General features: G+C 41.4%; 1 protein-coding gene across 1 annotated transcript; it reads right to left on the reverse strand.

The window, feature by feature from the left end:
- Nucleotides 1-344: 344 nt before the first annotated feature.
- On the reverse strand, nt 345-6679 carry LOC128856262 (protein hairy). The gene is made up of 2 exons (XM_054091556.1): nt 6226-6679; nt 345-1502 (listed from the first exon to the last, which is right to left on the reverse strand). The coding sequence occupies exons 1-2, from the start codon at nt 6418-6420 to the stop codon at nt 723-725; spliced, it is 975 nt and encodes a 324-aa protein (XP_053947531.1). The 5' UTR covers nt 6421-6679; the 3' UTR covers nt 345-722.
- Nucleotides 6680-25997: the final 19318 nt, after the last annotated feature.

Genomic DNA, 25997 nt, shown 5'->3' on the forward strand with positions numbered 1-25997 from the left:
GAGATCAAATTAAGAAAACTGTAATACACTATAAAGAAATGTTAACATTAAAGGACAAAACGGCAGATGACCCATTTCTCTATACCTCTTTCTCTTGCATAATTCCTGTACCGCCTTCTAGTCTTTTTGTTGTTGTCTGCGCCGCTGGTAATTTTTGACTAATCGCAAGGTTAACTAAAAATAGTTTCCTCTTACGAAACGAACCTCCAATTATTTTAACAAGTTCTCTATTTGTCAATCACTCAATCATGTAAAAGTGCGAGCGGGTAAATGGCAAACACAAAACACACACACCAACACAATTTATATGGGCAGCAAAACTCATTACAGCAAAAGCAATTACGCAAGGTAAATATCAAATTTATTAAATATTTAGCTTCTATACATTAAAATCATTAAATTATTAACTCGAATTATTCGAATATTCACATAGAAATAAATAAAGCTTTTACCATGCAGTTGCACAACAGATTTGCATTTATGTACAAATATAGAAATTTTGCTGCTGTGGTCCTTCGAAATATACACACACACACGCAGATATACGTACAGACAAACATGCGGGCATGCATGCTGCATTAAGCATAATTTTATTACGTTAAAAGGTAAAATTATCCACGTTTAAGGTCAGGCGACCAAATGATGAAAGAACGAACGAACGAGCGAGCGAGCGAACGAACGCATGGAATGTGCATTGTTGGTGTGCGCGCATATGGCTGGCATCACCAAGGTCGCCAAACAAGGCCATCGCCCGGTAGAAAACCACCATCGGCCCAATCAATGCCACCGCCGTCGCCCACGCCAACGCCATCCACACGCTCCACCACGCTTAAGCCATTGCTGTGATTATTTAACGGTTTTCGGGCGTAGGGATGCATTCGCGTTTTGTCGGTGGCTGCTGCTCGCGCTGCCGCTTCCCAAATGCGTTCAAAGCTGGAAATTGCTGAAGCAGATATTTGCATTTGTTGGTGCCTGGCGTGCGACGTCGTGGCTGCCATTGCCACTGCTGCGGCAGGCGGTTGCGGTGCTGTTGTGTTTGGCGCTATTTTCGTTACTGCTGTGTCCGTGGGTATGTGGCGCAGTGCCGTACAGAATCTTTGGTAGTGCTCATTTATGTTATTGACCACATTGAGCGCGCTAACTCCACTGCCAGCCGATGCCATTGCTGGTGGTGTTTGTGGCTTAGCTGCTGCTGCTGCTGAAGCTGTAGTAGTGCCATTGGCTGTTGCCGCCGCTGCAGCCACTGCTGCTGCCATATTTGGCACATAATTCGCAATATATTTGATTAGATCTCCGTTCACGTGTTTGTTTTGTTGATCGTATTTTTGTAGGAAATGCGATACCTCGACGGCGCAATGCTGAAAGCCGGCCCAGAACTTTTCCATGTTCATTGTGTCGCTGTGACGCACGAAAAGGCCGTTAGTCTCGCGCAGGCGTTGCAGGTGGCGCACGGTCAACTCTAAAATATCGGCTTTCTCAAGTTTGGAGAGGTTTTCGCCATCCTGAAATGGATAAATGGATAGAGAAATTAGTGAAGGTGCATATAATGGATTTTAGAAATTGTATATTTTGACATTTATCGAAAAACGATCATGTAACAGAAAACGGGGTTTAAAAATTTCCATATTTTGACATCTATCGACAGTCGCAAATGTAACATCAAACATTTTTTTATTTAATTTTTTTATATTTTTTTATTTTTCTCGCTCGTTTTATTTGTCTGATATAAAGGGTGGTTAAGTTTCAAGGGCCGGTGTTTATTTTGAATAAAATATAATTGTTTTAGGAAATTATTCTCATTTTTCTTTATTATGATAATATTGGTATGGTTCAATTAGGTATGGAACAGAATATCGGAAAAATGGCCACCGCTGCCTCGGCGGCACACCTCCATCCGATGGTCCAAATTTTCGATGACACTGATTCATAATTGAGGTTCTATGCCGTTAATGTGCCGAATGATCTCATCGTTTAGCTCTTGATTTATTGCTGGCCTTTTCTTTCAAAAACATCATCTATCTCGACCGCCCTTCCATTAGTAAATCGTTTATTAGAGATATGAAGTGGTTGAGCACAGCGAAATGGTTCACAAAAGGTATCCAAGTCTAAGGGAGCCCCTCACGGAGCCTATCCTGTTATGTCAGCCGATTCTGTCAGTTCTTCCAGGTTTGATACCTATTGGCGCCGTGGAAAGTGAAATGATAGAAAAAGTTATTTTGCTAAAGCAGTCGCTCCTCGGCACGCAAAGGCAAACCCTCAAGTGCACTTCCGCCTTTAAAGCCATCCATCACTCGTAGTCAGTACAAAAATGTTGGACTCTCCACGTAACGGCAGTTCGCAGAAAGATAATTGTATCAAATAGAAGTTCCACGGAGACCACAAATATCTTTTTTAGTGAGCTAAAGTCAAATTTTTGAACGAGTCGTGTGGCACGCAGCTCATTCCAGCTCACTTCAGAGATCGCCTCCATTAAATTCTTGAAATTCAAGTCAAAAGATCTCAGTTAGTATTCCCTACGAAAATGTGTGGGTTCTTTGATCTCCAAGTGAGATAACCTTTGTTTCAACTTCATTCGACAGAAAATTTTTTTTAGAAAATTTGTCGTAATTTTTTAACTTCTTCAAAGCTTATAAAGAAATGAGACGCTCATTTTCCTTAAGTTAGTAGTTGTTAACCCTATAAGCTGATGCTTATAAGCCGGCTTTAACTCTGGGTAGTGCAGCTCATGCGATGTTATGTTACGTTACGGTGACTGATATTTTCCACGGAACTCAGAGAGATACATACATAATGGCCTACTGTGATGCCGCGCGAGTAGGATGTGAGTTCGTCTTTTTGAATCGTTGTGTGGCCTAATCAATGAATTTATTTTAAGAAGCCTTGGAGATTTTGATTGCCTATTCACTCCAAGCCTGGCAGGAATTCAAAGAAATATTCTTTAATATAGAGATTTGGTATTGATTCCAGAACGGGGCTGTGAAAGGGGTAGTGTTTGACGCTCCCCACTTTCTCACCAACTTTCTTACGCCAATGAAATTTTGGATTTCAGATATCTCAGGCGAGCTGTTATTCTCGGGTCTATGGTTAAAAATTTGGGGAGAACATTTATCAAATAAGAGTGACTCCATCAACCCCTTGTTGGGCAAATTAAACAAATCAATGATGGATTTAAGTTTGACGAAAGAGCAGACACAAAATACCGTTGAGTCAGGATTATTTTGGAAGCTCGTACCCAATAAAACTTCTGTGCGCTCAAAAGAAACCTCTGCGCCGGGACATAGGATCAGTAAGGAGAGAATAACGTTCCTTGCTTGTACAAATGCTGCTGGAAATCATAAAGTAAAAAAGAATACTTATAAGGAAATCGGCCAAACCGCGTTCATTAAAAAGTGTTACTAATATGACTGCTGCCTACAAAGGAAATAAACGTGCTTGGATGACATTGGATTAATTTGAAGAATGGTTTCATAGAACATTTCTTCCAGAGGTACATATGTTAATTTTTTCTCAAAACAAAGAATCCTGTTTCCATCAGAAATTGCTTATTGGTAAAAGAGTTCTTTCGTGTGCAAAATCTTCCGGAAAAAACCCTTCTTCTTACTGATAATGCACCATGTCACCCCAAAGAAGGCGAGTTAAAGAGCTATGGCGGCCAAATATCGGTAATATGTTTTATGCCCGAACTGTACGTCTCTAATACAGTCCGTGGACCGAAACGTTATAAGGCTTACTAAATTGAGCTACAAAAAATCCCTCTCAAGTCACAGCGTTGCTTGTGGAGTTGAGTTACTGCGAAATGTCGACCTGAAAAATGCTGTATAGTATGCTCCTTGTGACTTTTTCTTGTCCCCTAACATGAAAAAATGGCTCGCGCGACAAAAATTGAGTTCAAACGAGTCATCGCCGAGACAGAGGCGTTGTTTTTGGAGAGTTCGACAAATCCTACAATATTTTTTGGAGAGGTTAAAAAATGGTGGGAGAAGTGTGTCTTTCGGAAAGAGGAATATGTTGAGAAATAAAAAAAAATCGTTTTTGAAGAAATGGTGTGTTCATTTCTAACACGGGTACTTATTGAACCAACCTCATAACTAGCGCATGGAATGCTTTTACTGCAACTTCAATTCAGTGATCGTTTCAAAAACTGGTTGAAAAAGCGTCTGACTGGACGTGTGACAATATCATTTCTCTTTGTGAGTTGCGATTACAGCTACATCAATATTCAATTCATTGCAACTTTGTTTCGGGAAGTAGAACCATTAAAGCAAATCTCCAAAACTGAAATCGGCAATCCCTTGTTGAACCTCATTCGGAACTCATAGCTTTAAATGAAGAATACTGTAAGGAACACGATGAAACAGTTGGTGTAGGAACTAACGATGTGATGCTAAATACGAATAAAATTATAGTGGAGGAAACAATATCAACATTCAATATATGCCTGTATTGGGTACAGGAACACAATGCTTGCTGAAACGACGTTATGACGCTGCAGAGGCTCACAAACAGTGTGGCACTGAAAAAGCGATTGTATAAAAAATAAACCCAGATCAAAAATTTCTTTCATTTCGAATGAAACTTATCCCTTTAAAATGTATTTTATTAGTATAATAAAAACAAATAAACTTGGATTGGTATCAGTAAAAAAACTATTAGGTTGGGGAATAAGTTCATATTTTCTTTTATTTTAAAACGATTTGTTTCCTGTTTGGCAAAGGGTAAGTATTCCTTCGATAGAACTCATTCTGCTCTAAAACTATTTTTACTATATTTTTGAGTTATATAATGTTTTATTAGTTTTGAAAGCCTTCTGAACTCGATGAAGAACGCCTCAAAGCACTTTTGAAGGAGAAAGCCCGCCAAACCAATCCTGAGTTGACGAAAAAACTGAACTGTGATCATAAAACGATTCTCAATCACCTTAGTTCAAAGAGATTTAGCGAAAAATTGGGGAGCCTGGGTGCCTCACGAGCTCAACGAAAAAAAAAAAGAAAGTCGACTTCAAATTGCTACTTAGCATCTCACCCACCATCGAGTAAAACGCGGCCATAAACAGCACTTCTTGTACCGAATCGTCACGGAAGATGAGAAAATTTATGCCTATACATCAATGTGAAGCAAAGAAAAGAGTGGGTGGCTCTAGAAGATACGCCAAAGCCAAGAGTGAAGCTGCATCTTCATGCAAAGAAGGTCCTGATATGTTTTTGGTGAGACTGGAAGGGTATGGTGCACTGGAGAATACCCGAAAAGAATACCACGTTCAAGAAGGAGCTCTACATTACCAAGCTACACTGCGTTAACGAGGCTATTCGACTGAAAAGACTTGATCGGCATGGTCAAATCATACTCCTTCACGACTACGCCTTAGCCCATGTGGAGCAAGTCGTCAAAGCCGCACTCCAAGAGCTTGAATGGGCGCTCCTTCAGCATCCGCTGTATTCTCTGGACCTTGCACCGACCGATTACCAACTTTTCCGCTCCCCGACAAACCATACGTAGGGTGTTACCTTTGATAGCAAAGAGGTTCTTAAAAACTGGCTTAACAACTTCTTTGACACCAGATCAGGCGATTTTTGGCGAAACGGCTTCAACAAATTGGTAGAGAGGTGGGAAGAAGTTGGAACCAGCAATGGCGAATATATAATTGATTAACTTATTGTACTTATATTACGGCCGCCGTAGCCGAATGGGCTGGTGCGTGACTACAATTCAAAATTCAGAGAGAACAGGTTCGAGTCTCGGTGAAAGACTAAAATGAAGAAGAAAATGTTTTCTCATGGCGGTTGGCAGGCAATGGCAAACCTCCGAGTGTATATCTGCAATGAAAAAAGCTCCTCATAAAAAATATCTGCCGTTCGGAGTCGACTTGAAACTGCAGGTTCCTCCATTTGTGGAACAACATCAAGACGCACGCCACAAATAAAAGGAGGAACTCGGCCAGACAACCAAAAAGGGTGTACGTGCCAATTATTTATATATTACTTATTGATATAATTATGGTTTTTTGTGTAAATAAAAGTCTTCGGTAAAAACGCTACGCACGTATCCCTAAACTAATATTTCAATTTGTGTGCTAAAAGTCCTCAATACTTGCGACAACCTCGAAACTTGCACCCTGTTTTTATTATGTGCAAAAATCAATTTTCTACTGTAAATCTTTTTGTTGCGCTGTTCATTCTAAAACTTATCATACAAACTATCAAAAATCTACCAACGATATAAACTTACCGCCTGCAAAGTGCTGGTCATTAAATCCTTCAACTCGTCTAGACATTTATTGATGCGCGCCCGCCGCTTGCGCTCTAGCATCGGCTTCATTATCTTGCGGTATTGATAAGTGCGTGAGACTGGCTCCAGCGGCAAGCCATGTACCATGAAATGATGTGGATGATGATTTGGCGCCATTTTCGTGGGATAACTCATGCATGTAAACACTTTTGATTGATAATTTGTGGAAACAAGTTTTTCTTTCAATGATTTCACAAACCACTTAAGGCAGCAGCTCTCAAGTATATTTCGTATTTTTTCTACAACAAACTACAAATTTCACACGTATTTCTTTTTTCCTTAAGTTTTTGTTCTTTATTTTCACAAACAGCTTAGCACATTTTTGTAACGCGCTGCCTTAACCCGCTTATGTTACTACTAACCATCCACTCGATCCTTGCAACGAACTTAACTGGCGCACTTTACCAACGAAAATGATCGTGAGCGCGCGATAAGTTGACTTTTTATTGGAGCACAGCATGCGAATGCACTCTCGCAATCAATTACTCTCGCGTGCACACTCGCTCCCCATTCGCTGACAACAGACTTGGTGGATACGGCTGTCTAGTGCGACGACCAATCGTCGCGTGCGCCACTTGGTGACGACAGCGCAACACGACGCCCCAAACAGCTCGTGCACGCTATCAACGTGGTCGTGTGACGCTGCTGATCGGCATCGGCATTGATCAGCCATCGTTGAAGAATGGTTGCGGAAGACAGTAGCCAGCGAGCGCAGTTGGAGCAATTGAAGGCACGAGCGTAGACGTTGACGTTGACGCTGGCGCTCAATTCTCGCTCTCTCTCCTACTCTCTCACGGTAGCTGGTAGCTGGTTGACCAATAACCCGTTTTCTGCCACATCCCCACTGTTTTGGTGGGGATTAGTCAAGCGCGTAGAGATGAGCGCAGAAAGCAGATAAAATTTCATGAATGAAATTCCTTTGCTCCACAATCAGTCAGCACACACACTTGCGTGAATACAAGTGGAGTGTCTATAATTGCACACCAGATGAATGAATAGCGCACACAAACAACAGAACACAGTGGCAAGCGCGGCGGTAGCGTAGCGTGGTAAAGTCGCACGTTTTTATTAGTGGCGTCAAAGTGACGAAGTGCCTGCCTCGGTGCTATTGCGCGAGTGTGGCAAGCAGCACTCGTGGGACTTAGTTGACTCAGCAATGCGTTGCATGCCTTCATGTGAATCTTGATCTGTATGTTTACTTTTCTACATATTTATTTGTGTGTTCGCACAGCATTGTTGTTGTTGTATATTTTCCAACTGACGTTGGTTGTTTATGTTTCGATTTAATTCCTTTCTGCTCTGCGCCCGTTTTTCTCTCGAACTTCTTTCTGTCGCGCTACTGTGGCTTTTTATTGTCGTAGTTTTCTGTGAAAGCCAAGTAAAAAAGTGCACAAAAAGAATGGCAATAACAGCTAATAAAAATGCTGAATTGCGTATGCGTTAATCTGGTTATGAGTGCTACTTAGTTGTTTTTGTTTATTTAATAAAAAAAATACAGTTTACTATTCAACATTAGCACACAGCTTTGTTACAGTGTTTGTGTTCTTTTTTTAAGATTCAGTGCTAGATTTTTTCTTCGAGGCTCTTTTCGAAGTTCTTGGTACTTATTAAAGCCAATCCTATACTTTTGTTGTTGTTGTATTGACGAAAAAATATCCATCAAAAATTATTGCTGAATTGTGGGAAACGACTTTCCTTGGCTGAATATTCAATTGAATTGCACCGGTAACGTCTCATATTTGCAAGGTTTGATGTTGTTGATGTTGTTGTAGCAGTAACTTTGCCCTGTCAGTGTAGTGTAATCACCGGTCGTCTTCGTCTAGCTCATCTAACGATAGGCCCAGGAAATTAGCTGTTTCGACAGGTTGGGTCCAGAGGGAGAGAGGTGTTAAATGAGTGGGTTTGATGGGGCATGTGAAAAGCTGGTTAGTGTCGGGCCGGACATATGTTTGTCGGGGTCAATTCTGGATAAGTACAGTATCCAGAACGTAGTGGTGCCAAAGTTACGCGGGACTCTCGGGGAAGTTGGAGCTCTTCGACATTCGGCAGTCGCGAGCTTAAGAAGATGGTAAGGGTCTCCCGATGAATGTCGTTCATGTCTGTCTGTACACTGTCCGATCCAGTAGCTGTCGGTCTGTTTTGTCCTGGATCTCGTACGCGTAATTGAGGAAGGGCTCCTGACACGCTTGGGAGGTGGCTCAGGCTCAAGCAGGTGTCTGCATGGGTGAAACCTGCGGTAACACCCTAGCAGGAAATGCTTGCTGAGCAGTTTGTTATGCTCCTTTACAGGTAGCATATTGGCCTTGTCGTGTAGGTGTTGTATCGGGCACATCAGAAGACATCCTGTCGCGGTCCTTCTGTTTTGTTTTGGCAGGTCTGTAGTTTCGTCCACTGCGTATCACTGGTTCCAAGCGACCAGACAGGCGCAGCGACATCTCTTTGATTTTGCCCCAAGTGCTGCCGGCAAGCGACTTGAGGACCTTTTCGCGATTCTGTACTTTAGTTGCAATAGCGGTTGTATGCGCTGAGAAGGAGAGTAAGCTGTCAAAGGTAACTCCCAATATTCTGGGGAACCGATTCTACGTTACCGAGTTTTTCCCGACCAAGGGCTGCCGCCCCAGTAAACTAGCTCTGTCTAGTGTACCGCATCCCAGCAGAGCAAGGTTTGCTCAATAATTTTAGTGAAAAAGAAAATTATGAGCGGAACTTTGGCTGCCACGTCAAAGGAAATGCCGAATTCTGCACAATCACTTCTCACACATTCATACACTTGCCAAATCAGTCGTCTAATGGCAGCAAAGTGACATTGTGGTGATTTTTTTCAATTCGTTCGTATATCACCAACATCATCTCAAGAAAACCCCAATCCTCTCATTTCGCCATAAAACCGTCTCGATGGCTCTATCTAGCTCGCTCATCTGCCCAGCACTTCCCGCTATGCCGCTGTGACCACGCATCCAAATAAGCGTAATATCAAAGTATTCGGATGCAGCCCAGAGAGAGAGAGAGAAAAAGATCAAGTATTGCCTGACTAGTTTCAGACACCCCAACAATGAGCACAGATCACTAATTGCCGCTTGATTGTCGGAGTGAATGTTTACCTACCTTACAGTAATTACAGAAGTAATAAGAGTGGTTGCTTATTTGCAGCCACCTCCGCTTAAAAAATATTGTGGTGGCCCGGCAGCCTAAATTTGAGCTTGTTGCGGACGTCCTCACAGAATACTCCTGCACAATCCTATCTCCAAGTGTTGCACCCCGCCCACTCCTCTCTTGCGGGCATTGAATGAAAACAGTATCGCTCTGACTCAGCAAGGATGTACTTAGATCAAGCACCACGGCGATGAACTCTAAGTTTTTAAGAAAACTGCCCGTAGTGTCCGTAACATAAAGTCTAGTAGTCCGAGTTCCTCGATCTGATTGTGGCACGTGCAGCAACGATTTTCCCTGCGAGTACCACGTTTAGCAATGTGTTAAGCACTAGAGTAGGAGTGGTTCGAAGCGATCCACTGATTCCAATGACGACAGACCTTTGGACTCTCTCCTAACTGATGTCGCAAATTTTAATAGGAAATTTTAGTCCTTTAAAGCAGAAAAGCTAAAGCGCTGCAGAAGAAAAGTTCCAATATTATTTTAAGAAATGGAAGATTCGCGTGTGTAGAGTATAATTCTTTATACAGAGTCCTGCACTCGAAGTGTAACCAATTAAAAAGGCCATAAATTTAGTTTGGAAAATTACTTTCATTCAATTTAAAGCAAAAAATATGTGAAAATAATACAAAATTAAGAATCAATTTACTTTTGCCGGACATGACCACCTTTTGCCCTGTCTATGGCCTTGAGACGGTCCAGGAACGAATCGCAAGCTGCCTGAATGTGACTTGAAGGTATTTTGGCCAACTCACCAACATTGTATTTTTCAGCACCTCGAGAATGGTGAATCTTTTAGTTCGGATCTTGATCTCCTAAATGGTCGAAAGAGAATAATCCATCGGATTCGCGTCTGGTGAAGTCGAGAGCCATTGAAGTTCGGAACGTCGATTTTAAGCCATTCTTGGTTCACTCGAGTTTTGTGAGACGGTGCCGAGTCCTGTTAAAACGTCCATGGTCTGCCACGGAAATGTTTGTCTGCCCACAGCCTGAAAGCAATCTCCAGAATACTACCCGATAATATTTCGCATTTGCCTTGTTCCGAAATTGACCGCTTTCGGCGAAGCTAAGCAATTCCTTCGTTCTCTAAAATCTGATTTGTTGCTGTTTTGGGGTAAGATCATGCGCCTTTTGGATCTTGTAAGGCTTGACTTCGAGATAATTTTATACGGTGGTCAGATATTTTCAGTTCTTTCGCCATTTGATTCGCTCAAGTCGCTTCTTCATTTTTTTAACCATTTCACAGTTACTCCGATAGCCAAGCGACAATTAGGGCCCTGGGCTGGTTAGAGAATGCCTGATTTCACTTTCGATTGCATCCGAATTTTTTGACACAAGGCACATCTGGATACCTGGTTATAGTGACATTGTGGGAAGCTGCGAAGTGGATGAGCTGGCCAGAGGAGGGACTTGCGGGGTAGTTTTCCTGTGAAAGGAGAGGATTTGGATTCCCTTGCCAGCCTACACTCTACTACTGGGCAAGTACACAAACTTGTAAGGTCGCGAAATCCTTCTGGCCACGTGTGGATTGAAGGCTTTCGAGGGATCTTCTGAGGATGACAAAACTTCAGCTCTCAAACTTTGTGGGTGTCCTCGCAGATCACTATCCATGAGATATGCATGCGCTGAGACGTGACATTACTTCGAGTCCTCCTTTCGTCCTATTGGTTTCCTTCACCTTTTGTCCCTTACCACCTTATTTACCACAAAGAATGAACTTTATTTCTTCGTCGAAGTTGGAGTCACTCTCTGGGCAATTATTATAACCTAGCCTAACCTAAGAGGTCTGCAGATTTAAGTTTTAAGGTGACGCTGAACGGCAGATGTTTTTCCATGGCAGAAGTACACTCGGAAGTTCACCACTCTGAAGTATACAATCTTGTACAAAAATAAGTGATTTTGAAAATATTTCTCTCAACTGCGTTTCGTTCTGGGCACTTTTCGAACAGAATTTAAACCAAAAATGCTTCAGCTCATAATCTGCATGGCCGTCTTATCGAAAACGTTCCACTGTCTCACTTCTTATGGCTTGCGATGTTTTGGTATGCCAGTGTATTTGTGGCGCGCATAAATACGAGTAAATACGTCAACGACTCCCGTGGGATAGTTGACACCATGGGAGGCTGCTGTCACTGCCAATGCCACTGCCACTGCCACAAGCCTAATGCTATAATCATATTACTGTTTTGTTGTTATAAATGCCGCTGTGGACGCGCTATTTGTTTGTGTGCATTTTCAGAAGAGATTGCCACACTCTGCTAAGCAATAATAATAACAAAATACATGAGCTAAAAACAAAAGAAAAACACAAGAATGCAAATTATAAAAACAGTAAACGGATATGACAACATTGCGCATTGGAAAAAAAATACAGCTCCTGCATACAAACACACTTACATGGAAAAGTCCGCGAGCAACGGATGACAACATAATTTCGCTTTTAACAGAATGTTCCGCAGAGGACGCATTTTTAAATATTAAATGAAGTAAAAAGTACACGCCACTTTTGGGCTCAAATTCAACGATGAAATTGGCAAAGTTAAGATTAGATCTAATTTGCGCATTTTTTTCGATGATAACTCCAGTCTCCAGTTTTAAGGCAATTTTATAATTCTGCGCATGAAAAAGTCATCGCTATCGGTAAACAAAAGCTCAGTTCCACAAGCCTCTCTGGAGGGCTGTTTCTTACCATCAAACAGTTTTTCAATGCTTGGGAAGGGGTTAATCGCTCAACGTTAAACTGGAGTATGCCTGCATTTGACAGGAAACTCCAGAAGTGTACCCTGCATTCGTATACAAATGGCTCGAAAACACCAGAAGGTATAAGCCTTTGGAATATATGGCACCAGAACCAAGCGTTCTGTACCAATGGGTAGTTGTCCAAGCATCTTCCGAGCGGAGATTTATGCCATCTATCCATGTGCAGATATAAACTTAGACAGACATTTCAGACATGTACGAATTGTCATTCTGAGCGACGGTCAGGTGGAGCTCAGGGCTTTGCCATCCTGTGAGACTAAGTGACCCACTGGTCCTTGAGTATATCAAGAAAATGAATTCGCTAGGAACGCACAATCGCAACCGGCAAATTCGAGTCCCAGTACACAGGGGTATAACTGGGAATGAAGAAACGGCCACATTGGCAAAAGAGGCTTCGTCATTAGTACGACCCGACCCTTCCTTGCTATGGAACGACACACCAACAAGGAGAAGCTTTGAAGTAAAGAGTTAAGGCTAAGGGAGATTAGCTGGCACCAAACTATGAGTCTACGCCATGCGAAGTCATTACACGGGGGGTACAATCAAAAGAGGTATAAAAAACTCGTAACTCTCCCGAAAGATAAACTGAGATTGCTCACGGGATATCATCATGATCGGAATATGGTCCACTGATTCTTGACGTTTCTGTGATTAATCCCAGAAGACTTCATTGCAACTTCTCCTTGAATACAGTGCTTTAGCGCGGAGAAGGTTGAGATATCTCAGCCATTTGCAGCCAGAAGAAAGGTACCTACGCTCAGTCCAATTCAGCTCTATCTTAAATGTAATAAAGGAACTGTTTTTTCTTTCTGTCCAAGTGGGCCCCTCACAAGATCAGCCACTTAACCTAACCGTAACCTTATAAGGGACTGAGTATCGATGAGGTACTTTAATGAGTAGAGGACACAAAAAACCACAAATTGAAGAGGCAACATCCAATAAATCTAAATCTTTACCTTCTCAATATTCACAAACATCAAATGAATAAAATTTGTTCGTCGATCATTTAAGCGAAAGATGTTTTATTGGAAAAGGATACGTTACAAAATGAAAAAAATTACGTCTTTGCGCCATAAAAAGCATCATAAGATATCCGGCCTTTTCTGTAAACTAACGCAACTCGCCAAACCTCACTGGGTGGCTGCGGAGATCAAAATCACCGGCATTTCGTCACCCTTTTAACCCTGCGGCCTTTCGCGCTGGAAAAGTTTCATACAAAAGGCAGCCAGGCAGGCAGACAGACAGACGAACAGAAGGTGCTAATTTAACAAATTGGCAAATTACGACCTTTTGACCTCATAAAAACGTTGTAATATTACATGCAACACGATTGGCGTTTGGCTGCTGTTGCAGTTGCAACCGCTTGTTGCGCTCGCTCGGTGGCTTCGCGTGGCAGTTACAGTAGTTCCATTGATAGTTGGGAATTCGTGTAAAGTAAAAATGAAAAAAAAAAATGAAAAACACCAACTAAAAAAGAAGCACAACCAAAGCAGACTGCCTGTATCGCTTAAGCTTTATTTCCTATATTTGTATGTTGTGCCTTATTTTTTATTTTTATTCTTTACTCTACGTCTATGAGCAGCGTCGTTTCCCACGATCTGAATTGAGGCTCACGGACGAGCGCGAGCGCGCGCACATAACAACACAACTCCCATTGTTAATCGCTTTGGAGTTACTCTATTGTTGTTGTTATCATCTGTTGGTGTTTTTTCTCATTTTTGTTGTTGTTTTAGCTTTACAATGTGATCACATCTTTCAGCAGCAATTGGCATCCGCTGTCTGGAGCCCAACATACTCACACATTCACACATTGCAGTTATTGCTTAAGCGACATCCCACAAATGCTGACCCAGCAATTGGCTACTTCAGCGCTGGTGTGACGCTGTGACGAAGATGGGGCAAACACCAGCAGCACCAGCAATGCACTGACTGGCGCAACAACATCGGTAATCATTGGGAAACATTGCATGCATAATAATATTGTAATAACAACACTTGAGGCGGGATGAGTTAGCAACAACAACAACAAGAACAACATCAGCAAAATCAGCATCTCGAACTGCATTTGTGGAAGTGGCAGCTGAGGCGGGTAAAATTACGCGCCGCTAGCAGTTCGCACATCTTTGTTCCCAAACAAAAAAAAAAAACGGGAAGCATCGCAGTTAATTTGCTGTGCGGAGTAAGAGGGGATATGTCAACAAAATGTGAAACAAAAAACAAAAAACAAATACAAAAAATATCGTAATAAAATGCGGTTCTTTGAAACGAATTTGATAGCCAAGTCTTCAGGTGGGGTCCATGGACCACGAAGAGATCTCATCTAGGCTCTCATTGGTTACTTGGATTATTTTTGTTGTAATTTTCTCAATTGAAAATTTGGTTACCTTGGCAAAAAATCTAACTTTTCATCCATCCGCACATTTTCTAAAGTATTTTTTTGCTTCGCTAATTTTCAGATTTGGAAATCAAGAAAACGTCAAGCAAATTTTGATGCATTCATTTCAAGTGAATCGTATTAATGAATGGGCATTGAAATCAGAAGCGACTTTTAAAGAGCAACGGCTCCCCAAAATGGGTCAATCCCAGAATTTGAGATAGTAGCTTGAAAATTGAATTGGTCAAGCCAAGTAGCACCAAGAGATTTGGTGGCTCCTAAAACACTCAAGGTAAAAAGCCCATTGTACTTAGAGCTCTGGAAAGAGGGTAGATAGTCAAGAGGATAGGAGAAAGCATCAGAGAAAGAGGTAGGAAAGAATAGAGACAGAGATAGTAGTAGCTAGTTTTCAAAATTCTTTGGTAAATCTATACGAATATTACTGATTCTCACGTCATCGGAACCCAACACTTGTAGTTTTGCTCTAGTAAAGGCAGGACACTCACAGAGAATGTGCTCAGTGCTGTCCGCCTCCTCCAAGCAAGACAAGCACACTGGGTCCTCAATGATTCCAATGGTGGTCATATACTGACCCCATGGGTTTTGTCCTGTAATGATACCGACCATCAACCGAACGTCTTTCCTTCCAAGTTTTAGTAAACAGTTTGACAGTTTTCTGTTCGGACTTGTCACAAAACTCTTTGCAGTTCTGCAGCGTTCTAGACCGGACTATAGCTCTTTATGAAGATTGCCTACATAATCGCTGACCCAATTCATGATTCCTGCGGAACTGATTCCTATTATTCGCTCTGACCCTTGTGGGGTAACCGCTGATCCACGGTTGGCCAATTCGTCGGCAATTTCGTTTCCTTGAACACCGGAGTGTCCTGGAACCCATATAAGTACAAGCCTGTTTTGTCTTGCAACAGAATTAAGCTTCTTCTTACATTCTGGAACAATCTTTGAGGTTTGCTTCGCGTTCTCCAGGGCCTTCAGTGCAGCCTAACTGTCAATGAAAACTCCAATCTGTTTCCTGCTCCATCACCTCTCGATTATCCATTCGGCTACTTTTAGGATAGCAAAAATTTCCGTTTGAAAAACAGTTACCATTTCCCCCATAGCATAGTGAAACTTATTACTATCGTTTAAGTACCACCCGGCTACATACCCTGTTTCATTCTTGGACCCATCGGTAAAGAAAATATCCATCAAACCTCCTTGAACGCATTCTGGATTGCTCCATTGATCACGCAGAAAATATGCGTCAAACCTTCCTGAATGCATTCTGGATTGCTCCATTGCTCACGGAATGGAAATCTGACATCAAATTTCCTTCCAACTGAAACTGTAGGCATCAGGTTAAAGATTTCTCTGTTCTCTGTCTTGAATCAAGTTGATGTATTGTTTTGGTATTCTTTTGACTATGAAGGACAGCCATACTTATTGCCTAAGCACACTATTGTAGGCCTTCTTTAAATCTAAAAAAAAACCATATGATTTTTCTTCCTACTGCGGTATTTCTCCGTTAGTACTCTAATTGCCTGTATCGCATCTGGCATTGCAAAATCTAGGCCGAGTAGTTCTAATTAACTTAAAATTGCAAAGTTTTCTTAGCAACATTGCAGCCAATTCGTTCAAGAACTTTGGAACAATCAACAGAACCACAAATAACATAAAGGACTAAAGGGTACGGCTATTGGCAAGGAGCCCCTATTGCACCGAGCACTGCAGAGTAGAGAGTAAGAGGTTATAGAGCGAATCGAATAAAATTTCTTCCTTCTCTTTCTTTCACATTAAATCCGCAACACAGTTAACTATCCAAAGTAATACTAAAGTATTTTGTCGATGTTTTAAGTGTTAATTCCACTCCTTCAAGTACCAATGGGGACTAGTTGGGAATCTTTTCTGGTCAACTCCGTCCACTTGTAGATCTGTTCAAGCGTCCTTGCGAGTATTTCTCTCAATCAAACAATGACCGGGTATCTACCCGAGATGATAACAGCCAAGTCGTCAACATACGCTATTTCCAAGTTTGATGAAAATCTGATTCATCACTGGATTGCACAGAAGAGGAAAGTTCACTCCTCCCTCTGGAGTACCTGTTTTTGCCTTTTTCAAATTGTACTTAACCCCCGACAGTTTAATGGGCAGCTGATACTGTGTCGAGTAGCAGGTTCTATACCAGTCGAGTCTAGGCCTTCTATCAAAGCTTCGGTAGACACATTGTTAAAGGCTCCAGATGTATCAAGGAAGACTCCCATCTCATATTCTTTATAGTGCAGCACATATTCTCTATCTGTAGCATCACACTATGCAGAGCTGTTTCAGGGCATTTCTCCTTCATATACGCATACTGATTTGGCGACTGTAGGTTAGGTTCTGTCCTTTCCTGAATAAACGAATCAAGCAGTCTCACGAACATTTTCAATACGAATGAAGTGAGACTAATTGGTCTGTAGGCCTTGGGATAAAAGAGACTGCTTTTACTCGGTTTAGGTATAAAAAAAACCTTAGCTAATCTCCAGATTCCCGGGACGAAATTTAACCTCTGACAGTTTAAAAATATGTCTTTCAGCCTCGGTATTAGTACAGAGCTCCTTGTCCTCACCTTCTATAGCAATCACAATTAAGTCATTCGTGCTGCAATTAGAAACCATATAGGCATTTTAACTTTTCTTTACAAGGACAGCTGAAAAATGCCCTTAACAGCCTTCAATCCCATAGACGTTTGGACCGATATCCGTCTCAAATTTCTTCTTTCCTCAACCCCACGCTGGTTTCATTGTTCAGGGACTCGTCCCATAACGTTTTATGTCTACCCACCAGGCACCTCTTGGCCATGACTGTAACAAAGTTCTGCATCTTTTGGCCAACCAAAAGAGTGCTGGAGGGAGACATACAGACTTTATATACAGCCTTAGCTAGACCTCTTACCGTCTTGCACCACGCATCCTTGTCCCTTTTCTAATATTAAATTTCGATCATTAGAATTGGAACGGAGATGAGAAAAGCAAGGATGTCTAGAGCCATTGCCCAGGCGACACCTCAGGGAGGATTAAATCAGAGGATTTTTGCCACCCTTTTTATATCGAGCGAAAGTTTGATCTGAACACTCCAAACGACGAAGTTGATTAAGTCTTGCTGAACTAAAGAATTATCTGTCAGGCAAGTAAAGTATAAAGAGTTTTAGATCAAAAGCTCATAGTGTTTACAACAGACCACCATGGCATTAATAAAAAGGAAAAATAAAATAGGACCAATAAGTTCTGTTAATAGTGGAGCGCCCACAGACAAAACCAGCCTGAGCAACGTAAACTAAGTTGTATCTCTAGTCAGTCTAGTCTATATTGAAGTCAGACTTCAAGCTGATGTTTTGCTATAGAGAATTGCATGAAGTCAAAAATATTGGGCACGATCTTAAAAATCCTACAAAAAAAATAAAAAAATTGTTCCTCCAGGTCCTGAATTATGAGCTTTCCATTATGAATGTTTTGAGTAGACAATTCGAAGGTTGTAAACGAAAAAGTGCGTGTAGCGTAGTAGACATAACAGAAGTGAAACTTGTAAGGTAGACAAAGAAAGAGGGAAAGACCCGAGAGAGAATGAGAGAGAGAGAGAGAGAGAGAGAGAGAGAGAGAAAGAATATACATCTAAATAAATTCACAACATTTGCAGAGAATACAAATAAACAAAATTTACAAAAAACGGAGAAGTGTATCTAAGATATATGTATACAAGGTATAGCTCTCTCTCTCCTTTTCCTCTACGTTATATCTTTTTTCTCTCTCGCGGAACGAAAATCCCCAAAACGTTGCATGGTCTTGAAATTTTACTCTCCATTCTCGCTCGTCCATCGCCCCCTAAGAAGTTTCACTTCAAAAATTCAAAAAACTGGTTTTGTCAAGCATAGAAAAAAAACAGTCAGACCTGTTGAGAACATTGCTCCTGTAGGGCAAAGTCTTGCTGAACCAGATTCAACCGCGATATCTCGACGCTCTCAACAATTCATCATCAATGCATTTATGGATCAACTGTAAACGTGCTCCGGGTGGACATTTAAATGTCATTTAAAGTTAATGTAGCTTTTCATATAAAATTGTTAAATTGTGTGGTTTCAATAAAAATAATGAAATCTGAAAGAATATAAATTTTTAGTTATTTCTTAGGTCGTTTGTGAATTACAGGCATGAGTGGATGCGGATGAAAAAGTGAGGGAATACCAGCTACAGAACAAAAGTAAGCCATTCCCTGATCTATCAAAGTTGTTTTCTTTCTTCATAACAAATTGTAGAGGTATTTAACATACAATAACAACAACTAAAGTGCTTCAATATCCTTCCAGCTCTGCGGTAGAGTTAAAACCCATGACAATTACTTACGTTGGCCACATCACAGCAAACTCGCACACATGTCCCCATGTTTACTTATTTATGTCCATATGTGCATACCGACATGTCAATATCAGCACTATGTTGCAACAATAAATCAGTTGCACACTTCCACTTCACAATGAATTTTAAATGAACTCAACGGCGGGGCATGTTATAATTGCCATTGCATGTGGCACAGCGTAGAAATGGTGGAACGCGAAAAATGTGCAAGCCTCAGAGGCACTGAGTATAACAAGCAAAAAAAAGAAAGAAAGAAAAAAAATCAACAACAAGAATAACAAATGTCAGCAGAAAAACACAAAGTTGTAATATTACAAACGAGGGCAGGAGCAGCTGGGCTGTGGCAAGCACCTGTTACAACAAATTGGTATGAGCAACATTCGCTTTCCCAGCGCTCAGAAACTGAAACGCAGCGCAGCAACTCCTCGCAGATAGTGGACAAACTATTATTTATTGTATTTATGACGTCAGGGTAATAGTAGGAATGTCGGTTGGCTGACGAGGACATCAAGTTGGAGTTGACATATGAAGTCACAAGTTTTTGCAATTTTCGCGTTTTTCTGCGACGGAAATACTAACCAGTAGTCACTCATAGCGTGATTGTCCGACATCATTCGCACCTCATTTGCCATTTTAATTTTCCATTCTTCGTATTTGGATAAGTAAGGGGGGTTTTTTTTCTTAGATATTTAAGAACTTTTGATGGGATCTATTGAGTAGAAAACAGATTTCAGATAAGATTGAAAAAGACTGAAAAATACCTATATTTTATAATAAGATGAGCTTTGGTGCAGTTCGGAGACGAATTATAGAGGTAAGTCACTGTTCAATTTTATACTAAACACCAATCTCGACATATGTCACGTAGAGACTACTCCAACCATCACTTTTCTAAGATCGAAAAAATTCCCAAGCTGGCAAGAGGTCTTAGATGTTAATTTATGCACAAACAACAATTTCCCAAAAGGTTAAAAACAGCAGGGTATCCGACAAGGAATCCTTTTCGGACCATAGTTGGATTCTCTTCGATATCAATCTCAAGTTTGAGAAACCGACCCTCCATCGAAACCCCAGAAGAAAAAACTGACATATATTCAGTCGAGTAGCCTGTTCTAAGCTTCACAATATCAATAAGATCATAACGTCAAGTACAGACTTAGTTGAGAAAGTAAGAACTTTCGTCTTAGACAGCCCCCAACAACATCAGGGGTAGTCGAGTTCTGTAAATCCAGGCTGAGCTATGTCGGTAGACATAATCGCCTGCCACTCCGTTCTGCAGCCGTCAAAGCCATGGCTAGCAAACGGGTTACCGCAACCCACAAGTGTGCTTGGCAGGCTAAGAGAGGCGGCGGGTGGACAAAACTGATGTTACCTGTCATGCCCGGCCGACTGTCGCAAATCCTTCTGTCATTAAGCAGAGCGGACTGCAGGAAGCTGGTTGGACTGATGACGGGCCACTTTCTATGGGCAAAGCACATGGAAAAGGTAGGCATCTCAGACAGAGCACTCTACCCAGCATGTGGAGAGGAGGATGAGATGGTGGACGACTTTCTGTGCGTATGCCTTGCCTTCGATCGAATCAGGCTTGAGATCTTTGGTACTGATATGTTAAGACGCGATCATCTTGGCTCCTTGACACCACAAGATCTACTCAGATTTCTACGGAGGTCGGGTGGGTTAAATGAAATTTTCTTTATTTTTCTATATGTTTTTTTTTATATATATTTACAATCTGAGTGTTGTCCCGACAACAAAAAAAAAGCTTTCCAAGTTTCGTCAACGAAAGGATTTCAAGTTTCATGCCCTGTCACATATGGCAAAACCACTTATCACATCTGGTGGAATGAAGATCAAAGTCAGCTTATGGAAATAACAAAAAAAATCTTGAACATCTGCTGCAAACACGAATACTTTAAACCCCACAAAGATTGCCGTAGGGAATACAAGAAAGCAATCAGAGAAGCTCAGACAGAAGATTGGAAAGACTTCTGTAGTTCGACTGAATCAACCAAAGATACTACCAGATTAGTTAAACTGTTATTCAAAGAACACTCCTGCCCTTACTTCTTGAGGAGAGACAACGGGGAATGGACAAAATCCTTGCCCGAAACATTAGACTATCTCATAAGCACATATTTCCGAGGTAACGCAGAACATATTGAGAGCAATATTAGCAGTATTCAAATGCCCCACTTGTCCTCGAATACAATCAGCCACATTGTATGCTAAGAAAGAACTCTAGGGGTCATGTAAAACTTTGAACCATGCAAAGCAGCCAGCCCAGATGGGATACTCCCTGCCATGCTATGGAATACTCGAGAAACGACGATTTCGTGGTTACAGGCCTTTTTCATAAAAAATCTTACACGAGTTTTTATTCCAAAAAGCTGGAGGAGCGTAAAGGTGATTTTTATCCCCAAAGCCAGTAGACGCGGTCATGAAAGATTTCAGACGCATCAGTTTATCCTCTGTTATCCTTAAAACTATCGAACGATTGCTGGACGCAAATCTACAATATGCAAGAGTAGCCATCTTTTGAGGCAGTCAAGCTGTTATCAAGGCATTCAATTCCAACTGCATTTCATCCAAACTAGTCCAAACAGTGTAGAGGGTCACAGGCTTCGAATTACTCTGGCATGGGCTCCCGGTCATAGGAATATACTATAGAGCGTAATGAGATAGCAGATGAGCTAGCAAGAAACCGTTCGCCATTAGACATAACTGAGCATCGAGTGGCTAGAAAATGTAGTGTGAAGTCAAGATCTCGAAACTGGCCTCTTCAATTAGTTGCGGTAGGCAGTGGCAAGCCTCCGAGTATATTTCTGCCATGGAAAAGCTCCTCATAAACAATATCTGCCGTTCAGAGTCGGCTTGAAACTGTAGGTCCTCAATTTGTCGAACAACATCAAGACGCACACTACAAATAGGAGGAGGAGCTCGGCTAAACACTGAAACAGGATGTACGCGACAATTATTGATATATATGTATTTAGAGAAAACCCCTGCTCCGACTCCCGATTCCATCTTGAATCCGTCAGCGGAGACAGAGGTGCAAGCTTCGGTACAGATTTTTCTTCTTGACCGGGTTCCCATCACACTTTAGCCTCCTGTTTTGGTTTAGGATCATGGTGATAGACTCAAGTCTCATCCTTAGTGATGAATCGATGCACAAAATCCACTTTATCCAGAGCACTGGCAACGCCCTCACTTATCGAACCGCAAAACTTATTGAAGAGCCTAGTGAGTTTTAATATATTTTCATGCACATGACATTATTTCATAAGAGTTAATAGCCCTTACGACCTGTATGGTACATAGGTGTAGGTCCAATAGGTACAAACATCCCGAAGAGCTTCAAACGCAATTTAATATTAGGCCTCTTTTTTTCGCCAAGGCTTAGCAAGTGTCGAATAGATGAACCAAATAAACATATGTCGGCAAAGCGGGAAGAGAGCTGCCTTAAACTAAATGTGCTGGTAAGGTAGTGCGGCCTAATGAGCTATAGCCATACTTGCTAGTGGTGAATCTTACTCGATAACATTGTTGTTATCTTCGCATGCAAATTTTTCGCCAAGTTAATCGAGCATAGCATAGCGAGCGGGGAAATGGTGAATAGAATAGGCCTACTACTTCACGAACCTGCTCCAATCTAAAATTTGCTTCGAGAGTCGGGTCGAAAGGATTCATTTGTTCAATTTTCCAAATTTATTTACATAAACTTATTGGAATTGAGCAGCTTCATTAGTGCTATTAAACCAAATTATCCCACCAAAATATTTAAGATTATTTCTAGTAGTTTTTTTCAAAGAAAGTTGACGCATTTATTTCCCTAAGGTGCCTTTAAAAAAAAAACACCCTCCATGGTGTTACAAGCAACCACAGTTATCGGCATTTTTCACACATTGCCAGCTTCCATATTCACAGCGACTTTATTTGCCCTTCGGATGAAAGCAATCCACGTCGCAGCGTTTGAGTCTCCTCCACTTTGTCGCATCTTTTGGGTGTCGTAAGGTGCTCGCAACACACGAGTGGCGCCATAACTAAATGGGTAATAACCGATAAGCCGCCATGCACTGCCCGCAGCTACAACGGAAGCTTTTTTACGCTGGCCAGTAAAAATGACGGCGCAGAAATGTAGAGAACTCAGAGAATATCGCTGTATGGCATGAAATGTTGCAACGTTGTTACTTACCGCCCGAGAACATGCAACACCTAGTTTTTTTTTGTGAAAAAGTTTGCATAAAAAGAATAACCCAAACATACAGCAGAAAAAGCTAAAGTTGATTCGACACGGTTATTGAATGGGAATTACGGCACCATTCAGTCAGCTTCAAGCGCATTGGAAAGTAAAAACAAGCTATTCATACTTTTTTCGCCTGCCCATCCGGTTGTTCTGAATATTGTGGGATTTGCTTGTGGATTTGAATGGCCGATTCATACCGCAAGGCATTACATTCAAACTGTTTCATTGGCTATTGTTGGTAAAAATAACGAGAAAATGTAGTCGGCGTTCGAAAATAAATGGTGACGAAGCCGCGGGCAAAGCTTTCTTTGCATCCAATTTTACTGTTGAAATTGAGTAAATACAGGGGTACAAACTGTTAAAAGAGAAAAGAACCAGTTTAAGTTTGAATAGTGGGTGGCTTTGAATGCCATTTTACGGTTAAGAGAACATAGAAGATTGGAAGATTGAAAGGTTGGAAAGCTGGCAAAACGAATGGGTCTGATGGTGAAAAAGGACAGGACGAGGTACCTCCTGTCATCAGACAAAAAGTCGGTGTACTCGCGTTTAGGCACCCACGCCACTGTTGACAGTTATGATTTCGAGATTTTAAAAGACTTCATTTGTCTAGGAACCAACATTAACTGCGATAACAATGTCAGGCATAAAATCCAACGGACAATCTTTCTTCCCAACAAGTGTTACTTTGGGCTGAGTAGGCAATTGAGTACCAAAGTACTCTCTCGACGAATAAAACTAAAACTCTACAAGGCTCTCATCATGTCCGACCTAACGCATGGCTCAGAAGCGTGGACGATGACAACATTCGATGAGACGTCCCTTCGATTTTTTGAGAGAAAGATTCTGCGGAAGACTTTTGGACCTTTGCACGCTGGCAACGGCGAATATAGCAGGCAATGGAACGATGAGCTGTATGAGCTTTACGTCGACATAGACATAGCGCAACGAATAAAGATCTAGCGGCTTCATTGTGTCTGAATGGATAAAAAGAGGTTGTCTGTAAAGTCGGTTTACTGACGATAGTTTAACGTGACAACGTCATAAGAAAATATTGATGGAATGGTTGCAATTTTCAAAACAAAATTTTAATTTTATTTGTTTGATAGATATTTTGTATGGATATAGAGGAGGAGGTAAATGGAATTGCAATGGAGTTGATCAAGTTACATTTACACAAACGGGAAAAATGACGAAACATTTATCAAATTCATGAAAGATATCTTCAATTTCGATTGTGCATCAGACGTTAATAAGTCAACATCACTAAGAGGCACCATCATCGATTTGCCTTTTTCAAGACACATTACCTCGAAACACTCCCTTTCATTTCCTACTTTTTCTATCATCGTCCTATTCTCAACAGAGAAATGGTTCATTACCATGCACACAGGAAGAAGGCATATGCAAATACAAGTATGTGAATTTATATACATATGCGCATATACATACATATATACGCTCTCTTAAGTAGGAGAGAGCAAGATGTCGAACGTTGCCGTTCGTTTGCTTTGTTTGATTTGTCGTTCGTTCCGCGCTTTCGCTTGCAGTTCATTCAAGGTAACGACAATGAGCAAGGTAACGGCAAATGAGCAAGGTAACTACAAATGAGCAAGGCAACGACAAATGAGAAAGGTAACGACACATTTTTTCATGCGTGCAGCCGGCTAAATCGAATTATAAGACGTTATCACGTCAAAACGCTCCGACTCTAAAAGTATTCGATGCGGTACCAGCTGGTTTGGCTCAGAGGAAGAGGAAGGCTTTTTCTGCGTTAGAAAGATCAGATGGAGAAGAGCTTAGCTTTACTTGGTGTATCCAACTGACGCCGGATGGCACAAGAAAGAAACGACTGGCGCGCTTTGTTAAACTCACTCAAAAACGCTTAAGCAGTTATCGCACCAATCAAGAAGAAGAAGAGGAAGGTTTGCTTTTCTGTTTGCTTTCAAACAACTATTTTTTTCCTAATTTCTTTTGAATTATCTTCCATATTGGTCGCCCATCGGCAGGCAATGGCAAACCTCCGAGTGTATTTCTGCCATGAAAAAGCCCCTCATAAAATTATCTGCCGTTCGGAGTCGGCTTGAAACTGTAGGTCCCTCCATTTTATGGAACAACATTAAAAACGCACACCACAAATAGGAGGAGGAGCTCGGCCAAACACCCAAAAAGGGTCAAAATGGTCTTATTTCTGAACCCAATGGTGATTGGTGATGAAAAGTGCCGATAACGTCAAGCGAAAACTGTTAAATAGAAACGCGGTTATCAAGCCAGGACCAATGGTCGGAATAAAATTGCTATGCGTTCGGTGGGATTGACAGGGAATTATCTACCCTGAGCTGTTATCTTATGGTCTAACTCTAATTTCGCATCTTTATTCAATTGGAGTATCTGAGGGAAGCCATCGTCCAGAAGCTCTTAACTTTGGCCAACAGAGGAGGAAGTGTATTCCATTAGGACCATTACACCAGGCCAAACACATCGATAGTAGCTCGTCAGAAACTCTGGGAGCTTAAGTGGAAGATTCTTTCGCATCTATCTTACTGTCCGGACCTGGCACCAAGTGACCCTGTCTGTGGTATGTCGATTGCTTATAAATAAGTATAACCAATTGGCGCGCACATCCTTCTTTGGTGGTTGGACGAGCTCCTTCTCCAATTCGTGGATTGCGTATTGATGACGTTTCCGGAAGTAGTTACAGCTGTATGCCACATCCGAAGGAGGATCTTCCTCATAAAAAAAATACTCTCGGAGGTTTTCCATTACCTGCAGATGGGCGGCGGCTATTAGGAAAAAC

This window comes from Anastrepha ludens, chromosome 3, assembly GCF_028408465.1.
Source record: "Anastrepha ludens isolate Willacy chromosome 3, idAnaLude1.1, whole genome shotgun sequence".
NCBI lineage: Eukaryota > Metazoa > Arthropoda > Insecta > Diptera > Tephritidae > Anastrepha > Anastrepha ludens.